Source organism: Cyprinodon variegatus, unplaced genomic scaffold (genome assembly GCF_000732505.1).
Source record: "Cyprinodon variegatus isolate N-32 unplaced genomic scaffold, C_variegatus-1.0 Scaffold7, whole genome shotgun sequence".
Lineage (NCBI taxonomy): Eukaryota > Metazoa > Chordata > Actinopteri > Cyprinodontiformes > Cyprinodontidae > Cyprinodon > Cyprinodon variegatus.
In genome coordinates, this window is record NW_015150460.1 from 1,560,640 (window position 1) to 1,585,459 (window position 24,820).

The 24,820-nt window shown below is 36.5% G+C and overlaps 1 protein-coding gene across 2 annotated transcripts in view; it reads left to right on the top strand.

Annotated features, from left to right (window-relative positions):
* LOC107085855 (ankyrin repeat and BTB/POZ domain-containing protein BTBD11-A) overlaps window positions 1-24,820 on the top strand; it is a 229,254-nt gene continuing 204,434 nt past the window's right edge. For both annotated transcript variants that reach the window (XM_015376468.1, XM_015376476.1), the window contains exon 1: window positions 1-868. In XM_015376468.1, the coding sequence (XP_015231954.1) occupies window positions 1-868 (868 nt within the window). The remainder of the gene's footprint in view (window positions 869-24,820) is intronic.

Here is a 24,820-nt window from a genome sequence, read left to right on the forward strand (position 1 = left end):
ATGGCAGGCAAGGATAAGACAGTCGTGAGGACGCTGGAGGATTTAACGCTTGATTCTGGTTATGGTGGAGCCGCGGACTCGGTCAGGTCGTCCAGCGTGTCGCTCTGCTGCTCCGACACGCACCAGTCCGTCTCGCATGGAGGCAACTATTGGCATCTGACGGAATCCATGCACAGCAGACACAACAGTTTGGACACGGTCAACACCGTCCTGGCGGAGGACACGGAGATCCTGGAGTGTGCGGGACACTGCGCCAAGCTGCCCGAGCTGGAGGAGGTGCCGTGGAGCCATGGAGAGGTGGAGGGCGCGCTAAGGAAGGACGAGGAGCTGATGGTGGGGAACCCGTCTCCGGAGGTTCTGGCGCGGCTGTCCGCCCTCATTAGCCGGGCGCTGGTGAGGGTGGCCCGGGAGGCGCAGCGGCTCAGTCTGCGTTACGCCAAGTGCACCAAGCATGAGATCCAGAGCGCCATCAAGGTGGTGCTCTCATGGACCATCTCTGTGAACTGCATCACGGCAGCTCTTAGCGCGCTCTCCCTCTACAACATGTCCAGCGCCGGAGACAAGTTCAGCCGCGGCAAATCTGCGCGCTGCGGCTTGGTGTTCTCCGTGGGCAGGTTCTTCAGGTGGATGGTGGACAGCCGGGTGGCCCTGAGGATACACGAGCACGCCGCCATTTACCTGTGCGCCTGCATGGAGAGCCTGTTCAGGGAGGTGTTCAGCCGCGTCCTGCGCAGCGCGCTGGTGGAGAGAGACAACGGGATCCCCAAGATCACGCTGGAGTCCATGGAGCAAGCCATCAGCAACGACTCGGAGATCTGGGGTCTGCTGCAGCCCTACCAGCACCTCATCTGCGGCAAGAATTCAAGCGGTAGGAAAGCACAAGAAAACAAAACATACAAATAAAATAAAAAATGCAGTGGATGTATGGATGGCAGCCTCCATCTGAGCTACAAGTTAACACAAACAAAAAGGAAACTCTCATATACCATTGATTCATAACACTTAGTGATACATTTGTATCAGTTTTCTATTAATATCTTATAAGTAATGAAAAAAACTAAAATATTAATGAAGTAATGTTGAAACATAATTAAAAATTTTATAATAAACAGTTAAGGAGAGAAAAAAAGACTGATTGGTCCTTTCAGATTAATAAATACATGTATTTAATTGTGAAAATCAAGTAGCTGATAAAAGAAGAGGAGAGGCACATAATTGATGCTGATTGGAGTTTTAGTGCAAAGTTTCTACAGTAAGGGATAATTTGGGGAGCTGTGCAGGGGCGGAATCAGGGGATAAGCCTTGGTGGCCATGGCCACCATCGGCTAATCTTTGGCCACCCCAGCAAGGTGGTTTTCTGTTTCCACGGGGACCGAATACAGCAGCAGAGTACAACTCAGAGTAGTTTTTTAACTCCCTCTGAGTGAGCAGTCTGGACACCCACCTTTGGAGCCTTTTCACCTGCTGATCCATCTACTGAATCTTCAAAGCACATTGACTCTACAATACAATGTCATACTTTTCATTGGGCCAATAATATCAATCTGGGTGTAATGAATTAGTTTCACTCTTAAAACTAAATTTTAAACAAGTGTAGGTAATTTTTTTTGGGAGGATTCTTGTAGTTTTTAAACCCGCAGGTATTTATACTGCTTATATTACAGCTGTAATTACGCCTCCAGATAACAAATCCTGCTGCCTTTTAGAAATTTTAAACCCCATAAACTTCAACCTGCCTCAAAAACAAGTTCTTCCTTTCACGGGTATCGGAGCCCTGCAGGAAGAACAGTCAAATTGGTATTTATGGTGGGAAAAAGATCAAACAAACTCCATCTTGAGTCACCGTGAGCCATTGTGTTTCCCATGCTGTTGCGTGGCAGGCATGAATGTTAATGAGTGTTTTTGACAGCCTGAGTCGGTGTGTATCGGCCGATGATTTAGCAGAAGCAGGATTTTTGTGTTGTGTATTGTGTGCTGGCCTTGTTGATGATGCTGCTGCGTCACTCCAGAAGGTGTAAGCCATCAGTGAGTGTGGGCTGGCCTTTTCTATGTATGTTTCTTCACCAAAAGCACTGAATGAGTGAGATTATAAAGCAGAAGGGACTCGCAGCTGTCAAACTGGAAAATGCAATATTGAACAAAAAAAAGTCAGATTGCATCGATGGATTTGGTGAAAGAGGTTAAACGTTTCTTGAACTCATGCATTTGGGCATTATTTTGTGAATAACAGCTTCAGAAAGAGAGAGTGTTAGAGGCAATCTAACGGTAGATTGATCTGAAATGGGTGTGGTATTGATATGATGTGACCTGAAACCAAATATCATGAACGCTGACTTCTGTACAGTAAATCATCTAACTGCAAGGATTAAACCATGAACATGAATTAATCCTGAAGCTGAAGGTACTTGCAGACTTATAATTGTTAAATCCTCATGTAGTCAGTTTGATATAACTCACTCTTTGAGTTTATTTCAATTTCTAGTCTATATAGCATCAATTCACAAGAATTATAATCCCAAGGCAACACCTATGATTGATGTCCCGATGCAGTTCAGTCTGTATTAACACCCTTTCCAAATCTAACTGCCATATTTAAACCAGGATTAAGTACTATTTACTTTTAAAATGTATCCTAAATTCAATACAAGTCAAATTTAGTTGCTAACTTAAGGCTTTTTATATAAACAACAAAAACTAAGCTTATGGAGGCCACTATATTTATTTCCAAAGTTGGGGTCATTGATCAGAGATCTAATACAGATATGAAAGTAATAGGGAAGCGGCTGTTCCAACCGATGCATTTCCAAATTCTCCCGAGTGTTGCACGACTTTACACGAGTGAATAAAGTGAATGTGGTCTATTATCAAGGGGGCGGGAATGTTGTGGCGGAAGGTTCGCAAGCAAGTTTGCTTGTGGCCGGTTTGTTGGAAGCATCTTACTAACCAGTTAGCAACTTAGTGCTAGTAGCTTCCCAATGGGAAATTTCATTGGGACCAAGTAGCACTAAATTGGTGACTTAGAAACGACACTGTCAAGGAACGCTATGGACAGAGGAAACATGCAAGAGAAGGAGAGTTTTGTGTCTGAGGTCGTGGATGAGTCTCCTCCGTCATTTTCATTTCATTTAGAGGAGGAAAGCGGGGATGAAGATGTTGTGGAAGAGGACGCCAGGGCGGCAGAAGCTTGGTTTGGTGTAGAAGGCTTACAGCCGTACTTGTTTGAGCCCTTGCCTCGCAACGCTGCCAGTTCTGTTAGCTCTACGCCTGCTGAAGACACAGACATCCATCCCCGTGAACACTGGGACGGAACTCAATGGGAAAGGAAATTATTCTTATTTCTTATATTAAACGTTGCGTATATTAGCTGCGACATATGAATCAAGATGCTATGACCAAAAACATTTGATTGACAGATGACTGTTGATATATGATTGGCCCAATTTAGGTGTTCAGGCTGACGTATAACTAACTGGCCTGCATAAGATAACGTAAAAAAAAGACAGATTTTAAGACACAATTTTCTTTTAAATAGAAATTTTCTAACTTTTGGGACAATATGGTCTGATAAAGAGTACATTTATATACATGTTTAAGCCAGAATGATTTGAAATTTAAACATAACTTCCATATGACTTTAAAAAGAAATGATAAACATTTATGTTTTAACTTCTCAAAAATATAAAGAAAATTGACAAAACCAGCTACTTTAGTTGTTGATACTCTTTTTAATTTAGTGAATTGATGATAATTCGGGTCATTAGTTGACTCAGATTAAAAGATGGGGTGTCTGTCTGTCTTTCTGACTCTGACTTTGTTGGAATCCTTCAACCTGAGTCAGGATGTGACAACAGGAGGGAAAACTCCCTTCAACATTGAGAAATCTTTGAAAGAACAGAGCTGATCAGTGCGTCCTTTTTATGTGTGAAGTGAAATAGCAGTGACCCCACTGATGGCTTATTCCAGGAAAGAAATAAAGTGAAACATAGAAACAATGAGCTTGGTCTACTTTCTACGGGAAAAGAAAAAAAGGGAGAACGCAGAGTAATTGGCAGCAGCAACTGTTGTAAAAGGCTTTGTTCAGAAAGGCACAGCTAAATACTATTTCATAGAAAACAAGATAATGAATGCATTCATTCAGGAGGAGCAAAATACAAAAACACTGACCCAGGAATACTACCTGTTGGAGACAAAAGCATAGTAGTTTTCTTACTTTTCAGCATTGACTTCCTCCAGGAAAAAATCCCAGCTGAACTATATGTTCAATAGTACAAAAGGGTAAACAGGAACTGATTTGTTTTTATGTATGTTTGCTTGGATGATTTGTGTTAAATGAGCAGACGCTGTGCTAAAGGTTAGTAATTAGTTTTTTGCTTCAAGCAGCCGTACTCCGTTGCAGTGTTTGACGGTGGCCATAATTAAAAGATCAAGATTTCGTACTTGTTTCTGTTTTTCGGTCTAATTTGTTTTGCTTACTTCCTATTTGTCATCTGAGACCATTATAAGAGATTAGAAGACAGTTGGACTGTTTGGGGGAAAAAAGGTATACATCAGAACTTTGTTTTTTACCAAGATAAGCACATTTTATCTTCATCTTAATGGCCCATTAAATGTATTTATAAACATCTTTCTTTCTCTGTGGACGCGTTTCAGAATCTGTATGCATCTTCCTTTATATCTCTTTATTTTTTTTGATGAGTTTAAATATTGGCCAAATGTTGTCATTTTTTGTAATCTGTCATATTATTCTCACAACTTACGTTGTCAGAGCTGCAGCATGATAAAAAATGCTTTAAATCATATTTCTTTCTAACATTCAATCAGGTGTTTAAACAAAATGAGACCAGATGCAACTGAAAGTGTGAAAGAGAGTGCAGAGGGAAGCATGCTACCCTCTGCAGGAAAGCATGCTTCCATTTCTGAAAGTTCGCCTCAAAAATAAAAGCAGTGCAGCAAATAATGACCAAACCAGGCCTGTACTGCACTCCCACTGTCCATACCTGACTGGCTTTTTGCTTCTAGCGAGCAGATCAGAATTGCTGCCTTTGTATCCAGAATTAAAAGCAGCTCTCTACTATAAAAAAAAAAAAAAGTGGAGCTATTTTTCAAAAGACTTTTGCTTTATTATTAAGAGCAAAGAGATTTTTGCACAAAAGGAAGTTTTCAGATGTCTCTGATGAAGAGGGTGGTGGAAGTACTGAAACGAGTCACACGCAGGATGTAGCTAACTGTAATGGGTGGAGGATTGGGTGGAGATGAAAAATGAATGAAAGTGGGGAGATGCAAATGAACTGTAATCTGCAGAGCTCTGTCTACCAAACAGAGCGATCATGATGACTAAAAGGAACGCTGAAATTGATGGGGATGTCAGAACAGTTTGTGTGGGTGTTTGTGGAGAAGACGGAGAAGAAAACATTGAATTGTAATTTAAATCCTTGCTGTAGCATCATATATTTCTTCTAAGTTGGACTATTTTCTTTTGCCACCTTGCTTTGCAAAAGTATTCACTCCCCTGAACATCTTATTTTTCAAACAGGAGTTTTCTTGCTTGAAACATAAAAACAATCTGGAAAAAGTGTGCCATACGTTTGTGATTAGAAGCCTTCGATCATACCTCAAAATAAAATCAGAATTTGTCTTTATGCTTTTGTAATTTAAAGTAAATCTAGCAAAGTTTAAGCTTTGCTACATGTTTAGGAGAAATAGCCAACATTTGGATGCATTCTGTCTCCTGAATTTGATCTAGTTTGACATTTTTTAAGGGAGCGATGAAAATAGAGAGATCATAATGTGATCCTACTTTACTTAGAGAGACTACGAAATATATTAACTGACCACATAAAATCATAGACATGTTTTTGGCATAGCAGGGCTGCCCTTAGATAATGGTGGGCGAAAAATCATTACAATACTTTAGGTCAGTCTGGCCTGGGAAAATCTTAGGATCCCCTAGAGTAAGTACAATGTGAAGTTTAGGATCAGTGATGGGATTAACGGTGTTGAAAGTAATGGCGTTACTAACGCCGCTACCTTTTTTAGTAACGAATAATCAAAATGATTACTCTTACTGTAAATATAACGCAGTTACAATTGCCGACACCCCGTTACTGCACGTTACTCAGGTCGCACAATTAACCTTTTTACATGATAGGACTCGTGCGCGCATCATGAGAGAGGGGATGGAGAGTGAGGAGGACTCCAGCGAAAAAACAGAGCTTTCCAGATGGAAATACCGGTGTTACGTCGAGCTGCGTTTCCCCAACAGATACGGTTTCCCCTGCATCTCCATACAGCGCGGCGGCACGATTCACCGCGCAAGCGACAGGAAACGCGCATTCAGACTAAAGGCGCGTAACAGCCGCCCTGTGCTCGCGCCACAGGGGAACTACGGAGAGCGTAATCGATCATTAGCCTATATGGAGAAAGGGAGAAATATGGATGGATGGATGGATGGAATAGATAGATATAGCTACATGTTGCAGTATCTATAACAACCCAAACACAGGATTTCAGAATTAGACATCCCCAGTTATTAATTTCATACACTCGCAAAAGTAACGCAATAGTTACTTTTACTACTAACTAGTAGGGTTGTCACGACACTAAACTTTGCAACTCGATACCGATACTAAGGAAAATATTCGATACTCGATACCATTTTCGATACCATAAGGATAAAAACAAAGACTCTACAGAAATATTTTCATTAATAAATAAAATACAATAAATAAATACAATAAACGTTGTTTGCTGTGCACAATATTAAGCAAGCTTGATAAAAACGTACAAAATTAAAATTAAGTGTTCCTTACTTGGCTATGCTTTGCACACATAACAATGACACTAGCCAAACCAGTTAAAAAACAATAATTCTCAGCAGCTGCACATGTTACAGAAAAAAGTCTGAAACCGAAAAGTACACAGAATTATTCAATCACACAGTGTTCTGAAAGTGCATTGTCCTCTATTCTGCACTTTAGATGAATGACTGTTTAGGTGCCACAGGTGGTAGCACTGTATCGATACTTTTAAAAACGAGTATTGTATCCGGATACAACATTTCAGTATCGATACTTTTTTGAGTATCGATACTTTTGACAACCCTACTAACTAGTTACTATTATTGTGGAGTAACTCAGTTACTAACTCAGTTACTTTTTGGGAGAAGTAACTAGTAACTATAACTAATTACTTTTTCAAAGTAACGTGCCCAACACTGTTTAGGATAAGGATAGATGCATTTATTTATGGAAAACGTATAGAGGTTTTCTGCTGCGTGAATGGGAACCACCGAGGGCCAGTGGTAATGCTGTCTGAAATGTTATATAAATAATATATAATTATATATAATAATTATATATACTTGAAATGTTATTTTGCTAAATGTTATTTAAAAAAAAAATACCTGGATGTTGGAACTGTAACTATACAGTCTTATGTTTACATCATTTCTTTTTCACCACGTGTTTTTTTTCATCAGTGTTTTTATCACTGCTGCTTATCTTTATCAAGGCATCACTTTAAAAAATGAAAAAGCCTAGACAGCTGTATTTTTGTATAAACTTGTGTGTACAAAATGACAAAATAAAATGTAAGTCTAAGTCTGAAAGATCAATTTTGGTTTTGCTCTTAGCAGTTGCCTCATTTTACATTTTTTTTTTTTTACAACCTCTGTTGAGCTATAGCTTCTAGAAACCTTGACACTGCATGATATCCTACTGTCATTCTTCTGTTTTTACTTGCATCTCGTTATTTATAGTGTCTGACAGGCAAAGCTGACTGTCAGGCTACTGTTTGCTACTGTCTCTGTGATTCACATTGGGGTTCACATTGGTACTCTGCAGAATTAAAAAAGTATAAATATAATGAAAGTAGTTACAGCTAAATTATATATAAAAAGGTTGTATATGTATATTTATTTAATTTTAGCTTATCTTTTTATGTATTTGCTAAGGGTAGCACTAAAAGGCATTTACCTTTCACTGCATCTTTAAAGTCCTTTTTTTCGTATTACTTGGTGTTTATCTGCATTTGAAACATTTTACTGCATACAGATTTCTGCTGTAGAAAGAGAGAAAACTACTTCAGCATACTTTCTAAAAACATAGTGAGTCTTAAGCTCTATGTAGATTTTTACATCATGAATGTAGAATTCAAAAATACTTCTTACGAATAGACGTAACATTAACTGCTAATGACTTCCTGTTCATTTTATAATTGAATTCCAAGCTTTTTGTTTGTAAAGCCCTTTGTGCTGAGACAATCCATACTATATGATAAATACCAGAATAATGCAGCCATTTATAGTTAAGTCTGACCACAGCGAAAAGTCCCACAGCTTTAGTTTTATCTGTACGGTATATATAAAGCACACATTTTTCATCTCAAAGCTCTCTCTGGTCCAGGTCCTGTCCAAATATAAATTACCCTTTTCTGTTAATCAAAATTTTTATTTAAGCAAAATAATGTAATATTGCATGTTCCAATTCAGTTGAATAGTTAATATCAATTGTTAAAAGGCATAAACCATTTTATCAATTTGTTGACTTGATGACAGTGGAAAGAAAAGCTCCATTTAACTAGGAAGAACCTTCAGGGAAAGGAGCAGGCTTTGTGTTGAGCGTCCAAAGGTCACAGCAGGTTTAGAAGAAATTGCATAAAAAGCAGAACACTGTCGCACAAAGCACACATTTATTTCCAGCGTTAGGTTAAATAATGAGAAACACAGCGAAATGTAAAAGCAGTGAACTTGTTTTTCTCTGTAGAAAGAGTTAAGATAGAGGAATTTCCTCTGATTGCAATGAGGGAAAGGAGACAACTAAAAGAAGTCCTGAACCAGCGGTACTTTCTATAAAAGCAATGAAGACTATATAGCAATATATTTTAACCACATCTTTACCAATTTCTATATCCAGGAAACACACACACAGTCAAACACAACAGCAATTAACAAATAATAAGCAAGGGAAACGCAAGAAGCAAGCAATGCATGTTCTGTCAATAGATTTATTCAAGATTATTAATAAGATCTTTTTTTAAATGACTGAAACATAGTTATCACACAGCTAAAGACAGAACAACTAAACTAGTCAAGCTTTATAGGAGAAAACGGATCTAATTCAGAATAAATGAACAGTAATGATCCATCCAGATAAAAGATGAATCCAATGATGTAAGGCGTTTCCCCACAAACTAGAATCAGTTACATTTTTGTATGTATACTGCTTTAGTTTCTGACAGTCCTATTATATTTACACCAAGAAAAATCTCTCTCTCTCTCTCTCTCTGTGTCATTGCACCAATGTATATTTTCCACTCTGCGTAGTTGTGTGTTTGCGTCAGAATTACAAAGTTTTTACATAAAGCCTCAGAATGTGCACCTTCAATGTGTTTCAGGTTGGATAAAATCCCTTTGCAGGTGGTAATTGATTGTATTTGCATATCGTCCTCCTAGTATGTTGCAGGTTTTGATGATCTACATACGTTTTGCACAATAATTAAGGCAAACATGCATTTTTGCATCTGCAGTTCTTATTGTTTTAAACATGCAAGCTCAGTGTGCAGCTAGTAAGTCAGCTTTGCGCTTGTTTTTATTCATGCAAACTTATAGTAAATCAGGGCCCAGGTGTTTTTGAATACCCTTTCTCATAGTTTCAGCTTATTAGGAGCATTGATGTTAAGGCTACTCCACCACATTAGTTAAAGGTATAACAAGCTTGTTATTTATGCATTGACCTAACATGAACTTAAAGCCACTCTGGGATATCCCTTTACTGTTATCTGTTTGGAGTAGCTCAGGGTGAATATAAAGCATTTATATTCTTTTAACCACCAGGTGCTGTCTTGAAGGTGTAGTGCTGATTTAAATCTGTGTCCCGGGGCCTTTCACAGTATAGGGAGCATCAGGCTGAGAAATTCCCCAGGATTCCTTTCACCCAAGTAAAAACCAATCCTTTCAGTGGAAAAGTGGCTCTTGTCCTCCATTGCTTGGAGCGGATTGATCTCATCACATGTTATGCTAAGGAATATATCCAAAATGATAGTATTTTGCTAGAATTTACTAGCATGGGTTAAATCTGTGTACTACTTGTATGACTGCTTATACTGACCAGCAATTTTAGCTTTAATTGTTTTGCTTTATCTTTATACTGTTAAATCTAAAAAAGAACCATATAAAGATATATCACTTACCGGTAATTAAATTTTTCGTTAAAGTCAATCACTTTTTATTATACCTAAAGGTTTCAAGAACTTCCTGTCAACTGAACCCTTTTGATGCCAATTTTAGATATTACAATCTGTTTTTTTGTTTTGTTTTGTTTTGTTGGAGACCAACAAAACACAAATTTCTTAATTAATCTCACAATTTCAAAGGTCTCTGTAGGACTAAAGTAAAATGAATCTGTCAGATATTGGTAACTATTCAGTTAGATATGTTTTGCTATCACTTTAAAATATGCCAGTCCTCCTCATAAACATTCATTAGTCATAAAAGACGACATAGTCATCAGCTTTCTGAACTGCTGGCATGTCATTCTTCATGACCTTCCAAAAGAAAAAGCTCTGACCTCTGACCTCTGCAGGGCAGATGACACAACATAATGGAAATGGAAAGCAGGCCTCCACCAGCATATTAAATTAGCAGCATGGTGTCTCAGTCTCTGTCTTTCACACCATATTTTATTGTGTTTTCTGCTGGGGGCGGGCTCTGTGTTTGCATATTTGTTTTCCACTGTGGTTTATAATAAGCTCGACTCATAACAACAGGATTCTGGCAAAGCCTCCTGTTGTCCATTCTGTCGTAATTTTCTCCCTTCTCCTCCTGGCAGGGTGGGTGCATGGAAATGAGCAGACAGATTGTTGTCTTTCTGCTGATGTTGTGAGCATTCGGCCAAACAAAGCTGGTTGTGATGGATTTTCATGTCATTGTAATTTCATCCGGCCATGGGCTTCCCACTCAGCCCCTATAACCAATTTGAGCTACCATCGGTGATTCTGAACTTCTTGTGAGGCCAAGATGGATTTTATGAGCTGCATTCATACCTTTCCTGTTATAATATTCATTTTGACTTCATATGCTTCTGGGTGATTCCACTGCAGAAGATTGCAAACATGAGTATTTTTCAGCTGGGAGTATCTCAAACTGTTTTGGTTTTATTACTTCTCTTTTATTGTACAGTGGATTCCTCTTTCATTTTCACTAAATAGGTGAATGTACCGGGTCAGGATGAGATAATAAGAGAAGTGTGTTAGCAGTGCGTAATGCACTGAGGGACTTAAATACATGAGGAGGAATCAGGCCAGAGTGTCAGCTGGATGAGGCTGGGCGGCGAAGGCTTTGGCACCGGTTCCTCCAGGATATAATTACCATGCTGATCTGTTTAATTAACACTTATGCTTATCTGTTGGTCATTAAGACTAGCAACAGGAAACACAAGGGAAAAGATGAAGAGTAAAAATAATAACATCTACAGTTTATACTTAATATTCATTGCTTAAAAATCCAAATTGGCAAGTTTGATTTCTTGGAGAGGGCACTAAAAAGACCTTCTAGCCCTTATTTTATTATAGATTTAAGGGTTTATATTAAATTTTAGGGTAAAAATGATTAAATATTTTTATATCTGAATATAAGACACTGTTGGAGCCTATTAATTCATTTTTTGCAAAATTATTAATGTTGAAGTTCTAAGGTTGTGTGAATGGTAGAGCTATTGTTTATTTGTTTATGTATTGGTTTTGACCCTCCTCCTGTCAGTCCGCCTCCTGCTGAGATTAACAAGTAGAGAATATTTCTGTTATTTTTTATAAGTAAAGAAAACACCCCTTTTTTTTGAAACAGGAAAATTCTCCACGAGTGCTTTTTGTTTTGTGAGTCGAAAAAAACTCCTCCTAAGACTACTCTGGCAATTTTAGATTTTTTTGGGAAACTATTTTGATGCAAGAGTAACCGTAACAAACACTGGATGATGTAACCCTGTCAACAGCACTATGTGAAGTGGAAGCCACCCTAAATGACAGGCCAATAACTTCAGTGTCGAATGACCCAAATGACTTAGAACCATTAACACAAAACCATTTACTCCCGCTGAAAGGAAAAGCAACCATACCACCAGGAGTCCTTGAGAAAGCAGATCCTAACTCATTCAGGACTCTCAAGTTTAAAATCTTAGGCCTGAAGTTGATTCTGAAGTGTCTAACAGTCTAATGATGATTTTTTTTCAAAAATTATGTTTCCCTCTTTCAAAAAGGTTGATTTCCACTTTAAAATGTTTCGGTATTAAATCCAGCTGTATAGATGCGTTTCAGAAGCGTGACGCCATGGAGCATTCTACCTTACCACCGCCGTATTGAATACTGGACCCTTCTGTGGCGTTTCCCCTCTGACCAGAATGGATCATTCTCATTTAAATCCCTTTTGAGCTTAAAGTGGAAATTAAACATTCAAAAAAAAATTGCGACTTACAGTTTTCAGTGATTATATTACAAATGTGAAAAATAGAAACGTATAAAAGAAACAACTTACCATTTAAAAAAAAATTACTTTTTGGCAAGGGCATGGCCATGTTGCAGTACTCTAAGCAGTGATGTCACAGGGTTGGTTCGCTCTGTAGTTGCTTGTTGAATATATTGGAAATACCAGCCATGCCTTACAACTGTAAAGCACAAATCTGAAAGGACAATAGAGCATATAAATCCCATTGTTTATGCCTTAACATCATTACTTTGACTATTTTCAGCCATCTTCCCCTTTAACAATATGAAAGATAGCTTAATGCTAAATTACATTACATAATCACATCAGTTTCTATCTGCATCCTAATCCAACAGCAAGCATAATTTATGAAATATAACAACGTCTAATAATTAATTCAAGTTTAAGGGGGTCCCTGTGTGGTAAAGTAAACTCAGAGTGCATCTTTGATATGGGGGACATTTGGTTAAGATGAATCTGAGATGCAATGTAGTATGACAGAAAGTAGAAACTGAAATAAAGATTTTTTTTTTTTTTTTGCTTAATGGCTATAAAAAAAAAAAAACAGCGAAAGAAGAGATTGAGCTTAAATTAGTTAAAGTGGCATCCTTGTGACAAATAAACCAAAAAAAAAACTGAATATTTTCCTGGGCAATTTTCTTAAGCATTGATCTCTTAAAAAAAAAAAATAAAAAAAAAATATGCATTCAATTTCTAATGATTTTTCTTTCTTTGATTTATAAATAAAATCTTGTCTTTTAATTGTAAGGAAAATATTGATACTGCATCCCCCAATTTACTTCAGTTTAGTCTTTTTTTTAATGAAGAAACACAGGAAAAAGAACATAAGTCTGGATAGTCTGCATAGACTTATTTGAATTTTTCACAGCAGTTTAAATGGCCTAATTGTGATATTTGCACCTCCCAAAAAATCTGATTTGAGTCACTTCCATAAAGGATGATTGCTGTGAAAATGGCTGTTATTAATAGTAGTGCTGCTTTTTCTTTCTTTCTTTTTGGTCAATGATGGCACCATGATAGTGTTGTTGCTCAAAAGTTTAATAACAACATGGAGACAGCAGCATCAATTTTGACCCTTTTTTTTTCTTTAACAAAGCTTGATTGAACGATTTAGTCACATTCATCATTACATCTGTAAACAAAGCGCTGCAGTTTCTTCTTTTCATGTTTGTGGATCGCTTTGATTTATTGAATCCCTCAGACTGAAGTGTGAACGTGTTCGCATTTAATTAGTAGCATGAAAAACCGCACCTTAAAGATCAAAGTTCCGAAAAATCTGAAGTGAGCATCAATACCTGCTGTGTGAATATAGTCTACCGGTACATTACTTTATTTACTGAAGTTACTCAAGTTTGATTTTAAAAATCAAGTTTATATATTTTATAACGTTTACAAGAAAGCAGAATAATAAGGTCTCCAATTACAGTGATCAGATTAACTTATGTCAGACTTGCTAATCAACCAGCTATAGCCAAGCTAAAATAGCATTATAAAGGCCAAGACTGTTAAATAAATCTAAATGATGTCCTAAGATGTATGTTTTAAAAAAAAAATTATAAAGTGTTCACAGTGATTACATTTTGTTTATATTTTCAACTTCAGGGTAAAGATGATATAATCTAAAGAAAAGTAGCCTATATACAGTAATGCAACAGTAAATGTCTAAGTTCTAGATTTTAAGAATAAAAAAAATCCAAAGCTGTTTTTTGTCAGCTAAATTTTGTATACAATGAAGAAGAAATTATAAGATCCAAGAATAAATGGGGGAAAAAAGAACAAAGGGCATCAAATTAGGCAAACCAGCTGTTTTGGAAACCAGTGCACAACGAATCAATGAAGAGGAGCTAAAGAAGCAGCTGATATTGATAGGCGAGCTGCTGCATAGTAGAGTTGTCATTATTTCTTCTCTTCTTTTAACTCTGTAAATGATTTGCTTCTGTTTCTTATGGCAAAAACATTTGGAAAATGTCCCCCTTAAAAAATAAATACAAATAAAACCTAAATAAAACCTAAAAAAGCCTAGCCCAATCTCTTAAAATGGAAGAAAGTTCCAAAATTACCTTGCAAAAAATGTAGTAACAAATATTACCAAACATCAGCATACACCAGAAAAGGAAATGCATAATATAAGTTTTAAAAAGCAGGAAACATTAACATCTGATCAAACTGATTTAAAAGGGGTGTCATGTTGTTTTGATCAATACAAAATGTGTTTCTTGACATTGTTTGTTCATATAACAAAAAAAGTATCCTGTTTGTGTGAAATGGTTTCTCTGATTGGTTTTGTCACACCGGGGCCATGGTGAAAGATGAGCTGTTGTTTTTAATGAGCTCCATGCGCTGCACTGCGAGCTTTGCTGTAGGTGTGATTCATGTTCAATTGATGTCCTGTTACATTTGGACTTATATGTGTGTGTGTGTGTCTGAAAACAATCACCTAAGTGGGCTGGGACACTATAGTGAAATGTTAAAATGACCTAATTGAGTTTCCAGACTCTAATAAATAAATAAGTTATTGTCACATTGATGTAAATCCTAAAAGTCTGGAAGAGGCACACGGTTTCTTTGATGTTGAGAAAACCTCTGACAGTTGATGTCAGAGCTTTCTTCTGTGTAATGTCACCTGTCAACAGTAAAAACTTGACTTAGGAGTGATTTCCTGGAGGAATTTTCAAAAGCAACAATAATCAGGGCATGTAATACATTAAGAGGCTGCTTCAGATTTATTTCTAACTTTAGAAATGGTATTTTATACATGCCATGTTCCCTTAACTTGGTCGTTAAGATTGTGAGTGGCGTCTGTAGAACATTACAATACATGTTGTCTATACTTTCCTGAAACTTGCATTCTCAAGAATTTATTTGTAAAAATGAGATGTTGCTTTCTAGAATTTCTAGAATTACTTTTCTAAAACTGATTTATATTATATTTGTGGAACTTTCCAAAATGTACAGATTACTTTCTGAAATTAGAATTTTTTTTGTTGTTGTTTTTTTTTAATAAAAAAAAAAAAGGGTTTTCTGGGACTAAGGTACTGTCCTGTAATTTTTTAGAATACAAAATGTACTTTTCTGGCACCTAGAACCAACGAGAAAGTTACTTTCCAGAACATAAAGGTTACTTTTATATTTTACAGGTTAGATTTAGGTTTTTACAGTTACTTTGTTCTGCAACTAACTTACTTTACAAAACTTGAACATTAGTTTACTGAAACAAATCTAAAATTTACAAATACTTTTTTAAACATTTTATTTTCTCTTTCAACTTTTAAGAACTTAGATGCTATTTTTCATATCTTACATTAGTTTAAATAAAATTTTGTTTTAAGTGTTTTATTCCTGAACTTTTAAAAATAAATGGATTAATGATCTAAAACTGACTTATCTTATGGAGTTCAAAGCTTACCTCCCATGAACTTTCATTTTGGTCATTACACAACTTGCTTGCTGTCAAGTTTCCCATGTTGGTCGGGAAACTACCGTATTTTACTCCTTCCTGCCGTCCTCCCGTATTAACGGTTTCCTGTACATTTCCTGTATTATTGTTCTAAAAACATTTCCCTGCCCATCCAAATGAAACTATTGCAAAGTCTGATCACCTTATTGTAGTTTTCAATCAGTAGATTCATGTCTTAAAATATAATGAATACTGGAACTTGACTGGGATGGTTGGACAGCTTGCAGTGGACGTTTTAACATTTCCTGTAGTAAAAAAAAAAAAACTTAAATTTTACAGGTATGAACTACAGTACTAGGTCACTTTCAGACAACTCTACACCTGTGTTGCTGCCACTTTACTGTAACCGTATGTGGATTTGCAGATAATACATTTTCCCTTTAAAGTTTTATATTCCCAATAAATATATTTGAAACATCATATGCACTTACATCTTATAATAAGACATTGTTTGACATTTAAAGACTGAATATTAATCTATATTGATTTTGCTTCTCCAAATGATACATAAATATGGTTCATATTTGCGGGAATTTTGCTTCTATGCTCTACATTTATATTGATCTATAAGGAGCACAAATTGCAACTTTGGTGCGATAAATCGTCCAAATGTTTTACTTTTCTAACTAAAAATAAGGTTAAGCTGGGCTAAAAATAAAATCTCAATCAAAGAGCGACTTTATTGAGTTCTATGTTGTTGATTTATGGAGCTTGTAGCCCTTTGAGGTTTAAATCTGATGTTTTTCCAGTGTGCATCTTGTCAGAGACGGTATTTTTTCCCTCCTCATAAATTTCCGTTATCGTCCTGTGCAACCTCGTCTCAGCAGGCCTGTGGCTTCTGTTTGATGAGGCTTTTGATCAGGCATTTCACAGACATAAATAACAGGCTTTGAGCTTAAGAGTAAATTTTTTTTAAATCCTTTAGGTATCATATATGGTATCATACCTATTAAGCAAGAAATGGCAAAACGAATGTTTGAATCTCCAACAATATTCTGAGTCACTCTATTGACCTATTGTGAAATGTTTGATTTTCCAGAACAATGATGTCAATCTCGACCAAGAAATGATGATGTTGGGTTAACAGAGCACCACCCTCTGACTTATCTTCATTTAGCTTACAATACCTGTTTTTAATTGACTTATATTACCTATATTTAAACTATATTGGTTTATATTTTGAATCCAAAGTGCTAATTTTCAAGCTTGACCTGCCTTAATATTTACCATCAGGTTAGCTTTTGATGGGGGAAAAATAAAAAGCTTTCTGGCATCTAAAATTTTAAGTTAATGAAGAAAACGGTTACATAATGCAGCTTAATAATCACTTCAGCTGTATATTCATGATATGTTGAGTCATAAAAACTTTTATGCATCACTGTAGAGGAAGTTCAAAGCTCAAGCGAGGTCAGTTTTTAAATGCAGAAAGCACCAATTGTAAGCAGATTCTCCCCCTGATACACATTTACTCCATGAGTTCATGAAGTTGTCTACAGTAGAAAGTAATACATGTAAATTAGGAGAAAATGTAGTATGTTCCTCCTACATGAGGATGACTCTATGCAGCTATTGATAGTAGCCTCTCTGCTGAGCGTTCTTCAAAATGAGTAAAATCAGTCATAAATTCTTTGCTCTAGATATAATAGGGAAACTTGAATTCTATACCGATACCACCATTTTAGTGCTGGATCGGGGCCCCGCCCGATACTGGTATAGGTGCAACACTAGTTTGAAGGTTCAGTTCAGTTTATTTCTATAGTGCAAATTCACAACACATTTCATCTCAAGGCAGTTTAATCCCTCAAACTAAGCATGCTTGTAGCAAAGGTGGAGAGAAAAAACTCCCTTTTAACAAGAAGAAACCTCCAGCAGAACCAGGCTCAGTGCGAGCGGCCAGCTGCTGAGGCCGACTGGGGTTCAAGTCGGCTTCAGTCGGCCCCTTGAAAATTAGATTTTTTTTATAGAATATGGTCTGAAGTACAATAATCTGTGATCTTTTGTCTGAAAATCTCCTTTTTATCTTGGCTGAATATTATTTTTCTAAAGCTACTCTGACCTACAGCCACAGTCTACTCCTGCTTCTGAAGTGTTCCAATTTGAATCTACGCAGTGAGATTTGCAGGTGATTTTGAGGAGGATATAGCATCAGTTGTATAATGTCTATCTGCTATTTTTAAGAAGAAGGTTTTGCAGTTCTCGATATAGCTGATTATCTTTGACCCAAACCTTCTTGTTTATTTAAGAAATCAAATAAAAGATAACCAAATCAGAACCCTTGGATATCTGCATGTGTTGTCCTAAAAGGCACCTATGCAGTGGGATTTAGCTGTGTTTTTATATATCATTATTTTTTTTTCTTTCATAGTCTAATATGGTGATCTACATACAATCCAAGATGTCCTAATTTGTTCAGCTTTTTGCCAATCAGATAATAAGGTAACATGTTCAAATCTTATTCTGACCACTGTTATAATGTTGAGTCTTTATTGGATGCCAATTATTGTTATGGTAAAATTTTTAGCCTCCATTACGGATTTGGCCAAATTTATGCCTTTTAATTGATGCTAATCTTCTTTGTTTGTAAATGGTTGATAGTTCAGAGAAGGATCTTTAGGGTTAGTAGTTACTAATGTCAGGGAGGTAAACTTGACCAGATCTCAGTGGCTAAATCCTGTTTCTTTTAAAAGCCAAATTTCTCCAAAAATCATAGAAACTGAAGAAATGTTTTTCTGGATTCCTGATTTTTTTTTTTTTACGGGTCCAGATTTTTCTCTCTGTCCTTTTAATGCTTTGCTGTCTCCCATAAACTGATTTCTCCAAATGATTTCAGCATGTTAGGATGTCTACATGACTGCCATCGGTGTCCGACGTTGGTTGGTAACATTATTTTTTAATGAAAACAGATTTTCAGCTTCAATGAGAGTAGATTAGAACACTCTAACATGATTACTTGGCTTTGAGTCATTTCATCTCTCAGGTCCTGGCAGCAGTGATGATAAAAGATTTTGCAAGAAGTAGCACATTGGGGCGGCTTACCCATGATGAGCTCCTTCTTTGACCATATTTACAAAAATTACATTGACGAAACAACAAATCCAAAACCAGTTTGCTCTTTTTTTTTTTTACCTTAATGGGCTGCAACACAAAGAGAGATTGAGAGGTTAACAAAAGAGTTTCGATGGTTTTGTACAAAAAAGATAACTCCTTCCTCATGATGTCCGTCAGCTGTTGGCCAGCAGTGATGAATCTCCTGCTAAGGATGCATCATGCGTCTGGCTGGAGGCAGTTGTGTAATGCTTGTGTAATACTTGTAAGTCATGCTCCAAGAAAATCTCAATATTTTTTTAAAGCTTAAGAAGATGTCAGAGTCTTTATGTTTTCAGATGGAAAGAAAAAAAGTCATCTGTTTGAGGTTGTGACTTTTCTTTTGAAGAGCCCCTTTTTGATGTCTCAAACCAGCTGCTTTATTTCTCATTTAGAAGAGGAGGAGAATCATGTATCTTAAGCAAAAAATTGAAATTCAACTTTAAAACAACAACATTTCTAAATATAAAAGCCTTTTCTCACATTTTTTCAAAATATAGCAACTTTAAGTATTATGCCGTTCAAGTGAGATCATCAAGTGAGACCAGTGTTTGGCCTGTATGCAAAACCTGAATGGGTGGACCAAAGCTGCGCAGGAACCTGAACATGTAAGCCCCGTTCTTAGACATGGTGTTCGTTGGTAAATGCTGTATTTAGCAGGGTTGGAGTTTGACTAAGGATTAAAAAACATGCTGTAAGTTTATTTAATAGAGATAGCAGTTTTGATACTTTAGTGAGACTTTAGTGAGACTTTGACAACTTTTATTGTCATTTTGTATACACAGTGTATACAAAACAAAATTTAATTAAGTTGAGCTTTTCAGACTGTAAATTAATATTTCCACTTCTTAAAGTGCAGCAGTGATAGAATGTAAACGATGTGGGAGAAAAAACATGGTGCTAAAAAAACCCTGCATTGATATGCAAGTTCAGAGCATTAATACATAGGGTGCAAATATGCAGTATTTTGGTTTGGTGTTATTAGTGTGATGCTGAGTCTGTGACATGATTTAGTTGAACTGCCTGATGGCGGTGGGGAAGAAGGTGTTGCAGAAGCTGCTGGACCTGCATCAGATGCTGCGAAGCCTCTTCCCAGAGGGCAGGGAGAACATGGTGGGGGTGTGAGGGGTCATTGATGATGTTATGGGCTTGGGACATGCAGCGAGTGATGAAATTGGTTATATGGAGGGAATAGGGGCCCCGATGATCCTCTAAAGGGAAAGGTTGAGGTTAAAGAACATGCTGTTCATGCCTTTTTAAGAGCATCATTATCTGGATTTATTTTTTTATTTTTTTGATGAATCAGGTAATTTTTTTATTTTATTTTTTATCTCTTGGTAACATTTCCAGTCCATTAGACTTTGTCAGACCTCCCTTTGGGGTCACAACATTGACTTGCATTAGTATATTGTCAGGGGGATCCAGTCATCCCAATATTCAAGTGATGCTGATGATTGAGCAATGAAGTCTTATTATCTTTCTCTCAAAATATTTTCCTGAGACCCAAAACTTTCAGGTGAAATCAGACACTGAAGAGGGATTTCCTTAGCCTCGTGAGACCATCCTGATCTCGTGAGCTTTCAAGATTTCACTCGCTAATCAGTCTGGAGACTCTCCGTTGAAGAAAATTTGGAGCCGTTCACCAAACGAACGTCCAATCAGCGTTGGCTTTGAGGCGGGTTGAGGTGTGACGCAACGAGAAGCGCAACAGTTCAGTCTAAAGAACATTGCGGCTTCAGCCGATGAAACTAGCGTTAGCGTGGCTATCGAGCAAGTTTTATCGGAATTACAGAGTATTTCTTCACTGAAAGAAGAGCAAAACACTGCTCTGGAGGCTTTTCTCAGAGGAAAAGATGTTTTTGCTCTTCTCCCGACTGGTTTCGTCAAGAGTAGCCTGGCTGTTAGTACGTCATATGCTTCGTTGATCTGATTGGCCACATAGGCCAATCAGCTAACCAGTATTTTCGCCCCTTCCCAAAATTACTTCAACCGAAGGTTTCCAGATGGATATGCCGAGCAAATCCATCTGGCGGAGTCAGGTTAGGATTTCCTTGTTCATCTTTACAAAAGATGTGTTTCCATTAACTATCAAATGGCACAAATTGTATTTACAAAATTAAATTTGCTAAATGGAAACACTGCACTTAGGAGAAAAAGCTTCTACGCTTTGATGAGGTGGTTTTAATTTGTATCAAAATTCCTATATTTCACAAAACTGCAATGGAAACATGAGTCATGTGATCTGCAACTGGACCTTATTGTTTTGTAAAAGAGACCAAGAAGACCACCAGCAGTTGGAGGATGATCCACATGCAATTTTAATTCTATTTATTTAATAGGAATGCAGCAATTTTGAAACTTTGCATTTTTGAAATTAGGAGAATATTGGCATATTTCTGTGCTCATTTATAATGAAAATGCAAAGATGAATCCAGAAGACTCCTACCACACTGCAAAAAAAAAAAAAGAAATATAGATAAATACGTTTTTCTTTAAATAAGTGCATTTTTTTTCTTTAATTTAGGAGTTAAGTGAGACCTTTTTCCCATGGAACAAGACAATTTACATTTAAAAAATGAAAAAAACTATTGTATTGTCTTTTTTCAAGTGCACATTATCTAATTAGGAAGAGTAAATATGCTCATTCCATAGTCAAATAATCTTATTTACCTTTTGAAATTAAGGGTAAATACACTTAATTTAAGAAATGGTTACTTATTTCTAGATTTTTTGCAGTGCAAAGACTGAATGCTTTTAAATTAAAGGGCTTTGACAAAGTATTACTTTACATCTGTACACAGTTGTGCAGTAAGGCTATTTATTTTTATGTATTTTAGTTTTAAAACTGTTTTTAAATCTCCTAGTAATCAGTTTGAACTGTGCAGGATATACAGTTTTGATAGCCACTGTAGATAATAGCTTTTTTTTGGGGTGTATTCATGTCCCTATGTTACCCTGCAGCAGGATCTTGTTGTGTTAGTTCCCGACAGGCCTCAAACTTCACATTTACAACATTTAATTAATGAGGTCGGGATGATGAATCACTTTCTGCTTGTTCCCAGGTTGAGGGTGGAAATAAGCCATCCTGCTCTAGGCTAAACCATCTGGAGCGAGTGACACCAAGTAAACCTGTGTCAGGTTATTGTTGCACTATGGGTAACGGAGTCCATATGGATATTTTAAGTAATTCAGGCCTAAATTTGTCTTTCTTTTGTGTTATTAGTTATTTTTTACTTCACCTCTTAATCCTGATTTGTCAAAAGCAAACACCAACTTAAATTTCTCACCATAAAAAATGGAACAACACCCAGATTTTTTATGCTTTCTGTTTTAAAACCCACGGTTACATAAGCTATTGCTCTGAAACGGCTGACACGCTGTCCAACTATACTCGCCCTGGAATCTGGAGCTTTTTCTTGCAACTCAGCTGAATTGAAGATGTGGCAACTTTACAGTTGTGTAGAAAAGGAACGTTTCCTTTAACTGCCTCAGGATTTCATTATAATCACACAGATATGGGGGAGGGGGAACTGCTGTGCTTTGTCATCGTCATTTCTGATCCAAACTTTCCCATACTCTTCTATCCAAACATTGGTTATGACTTATAATATTAGTCTGATTTGGAGAGGGTTCCAAAAAACAATATTTACCTACAGTAAGTATAACATTTTTGTTACATTTTTTAGTTTGAACCCATCTGAAAGTCTAAAAAAACTGTACACTGTGCCCTGGTTTAATAAAAAAGGTATGTTAAAATAAAATAAGCAGCTGAGAAACAAAGTAATGGTGCTACCTATTAGTGTGGAGAAGTTTTGAATTGTTTGTCGCTACCATAATTACTTTATCTAAGTTATGGCTTAAAACCAGATTCAAGGTTTCGAAGTGGCCTAGTCAAAGTCTGAACTTAATCTGATTGAAATGCTGAGTAATGACCAAAATTATTGTATATTATTTAGTTTAAAATAAAGTCGGATGTAGTACTACTTGACTTTTTCTGCATTTTGTAAAAGAAGTCTTCATTTAAAAAAAGTGTCTTTTAAATGTAAGCGTTTAAAGGGAACAGAAACTGAGGTGAATAGTTTTTCACACTGCTGGTAGCAGGTTTAATGGATGTGTTGACTGATACAAGCCACAAGAATGAACCATTTTCACTAAAAGTGACAAGTGGTAGATCGCCTCAAGTGTGTTTACTCACCTGCAACTGTTTCAAATTATACCTCGACACATTATCACCCCTTAAGGACTCACATTTGTTTTTTTGTTTAGATATAATGATTTTTGTTATGTCATGAGAAAGTGTTAACGCTGCTTGAGACTGTGAAGCTAATTAGATCTTGACTGTTAAAATGGGGTATAAAAAAAATTGGACATTGTGGAAAAAATTAAGGAAATATTATTTTAGTTGGTAAGAATATGGCCTTAATAAATGATCATAGAGAAAACACATTTATGTCTGAGCCCAAGGCTTCCATTCTCCTTTAAAACAGCGGCACTCTGTGCACCTGTGGTTTTAGTGCCGTTGCATTAAAACAAGTTATGATTTACCCTCTAGGGGTTTATGTTTTTATTTTCCCCTCTACGGAACCGATCTGGTTGAACCAGTTTTGCATCATCTCTGAGCTTTTCGGCAAGCTTTGTGGACATGTAGAGGCACGGCGAGTTGTCATGTTCTTGCATCACAGTTGTTTCTAGCTAAATCTTGTTTCTCTATTATTAACCGACACAGAAACCTGTACCTGTAAAGGCTTACTGTCGGACTACTGCATTTATAATGTAAAAATATTTCAGCTCTGAAAGTTGAACTAGTCCAAATGATTAATTTAAGAAAAAGCAGCTAAATAAATCCTGTTTTCCAGACTTTATTAAAGCAGGAAAGGGATAAAAGCAAAAGGTGACTGAGGTACCAAAAATATCCATGATTGTTTGAGATGATTAAGGTGGTTGGTCAGAATAGAAACACTCCAGTGGAGATCAGGTTTTAGTACTTTCAAGGACTGAAACAATCAATAAATCATATTAATCTTGATTAATCCATTACTGAAATAATCGCCAACTAATTTAGTAATCGTTAACTGCAGTATAGACACTCTAACAGATGTCTTTAGCAGCTCAGCTCAAAGCAGCTCACCTTGAGCAGCAATTATATCAAAATTTGAAAAAAAATGCAAAAAAGTTGCATTTAAGATAAAAAAATAAAAATAAAAAATTTGTCTGTCAATATGCTCTATCCAGAACCGTTCAAGTGGAAAAGTTTAAATTTTACCTGCTTTAATTTTGTCAAAAAAGCCTTCTTTAAGGAACCGTTTGCTATCCAAATATTAATCGGTCAAATAATCAACAATTTGCAAAATAATCCTTAGTTCCAGCCCCAGTAATATCGTCATCAGTGTGAGGGGGATCTAATAATCTAGTATGTGTGAATATTTAAGGACAGGAAGTGAAGTTGGGTTTAGGAAGGAAGTTTCCAGACTTTTGAAAATGTTCTCTTGTTTTCCCCTTTTTTGAAGAGGCCTTCTATGTCACCTCATATTTACAGAAGTGAGAGAAAAAGGCACAGGGCTACAACTGAAGAAATTACTTTTAAACACTCAGGTCAGTGAGTTATCGAGAATGTTTTTGATTTTTTCTTTTCTTTTTTTTTTTTTTGGGGTGGGGGGCTTTTGCTGTTATATTTTGTAGAAAATAATAGTGTGCTGTATTTTTACCTACCCTATATTATTTCCAGTTTAAAAACATTCAGCCACCTTTGAATCAAACTTATCCATTAACATTTAACATTTAAAATT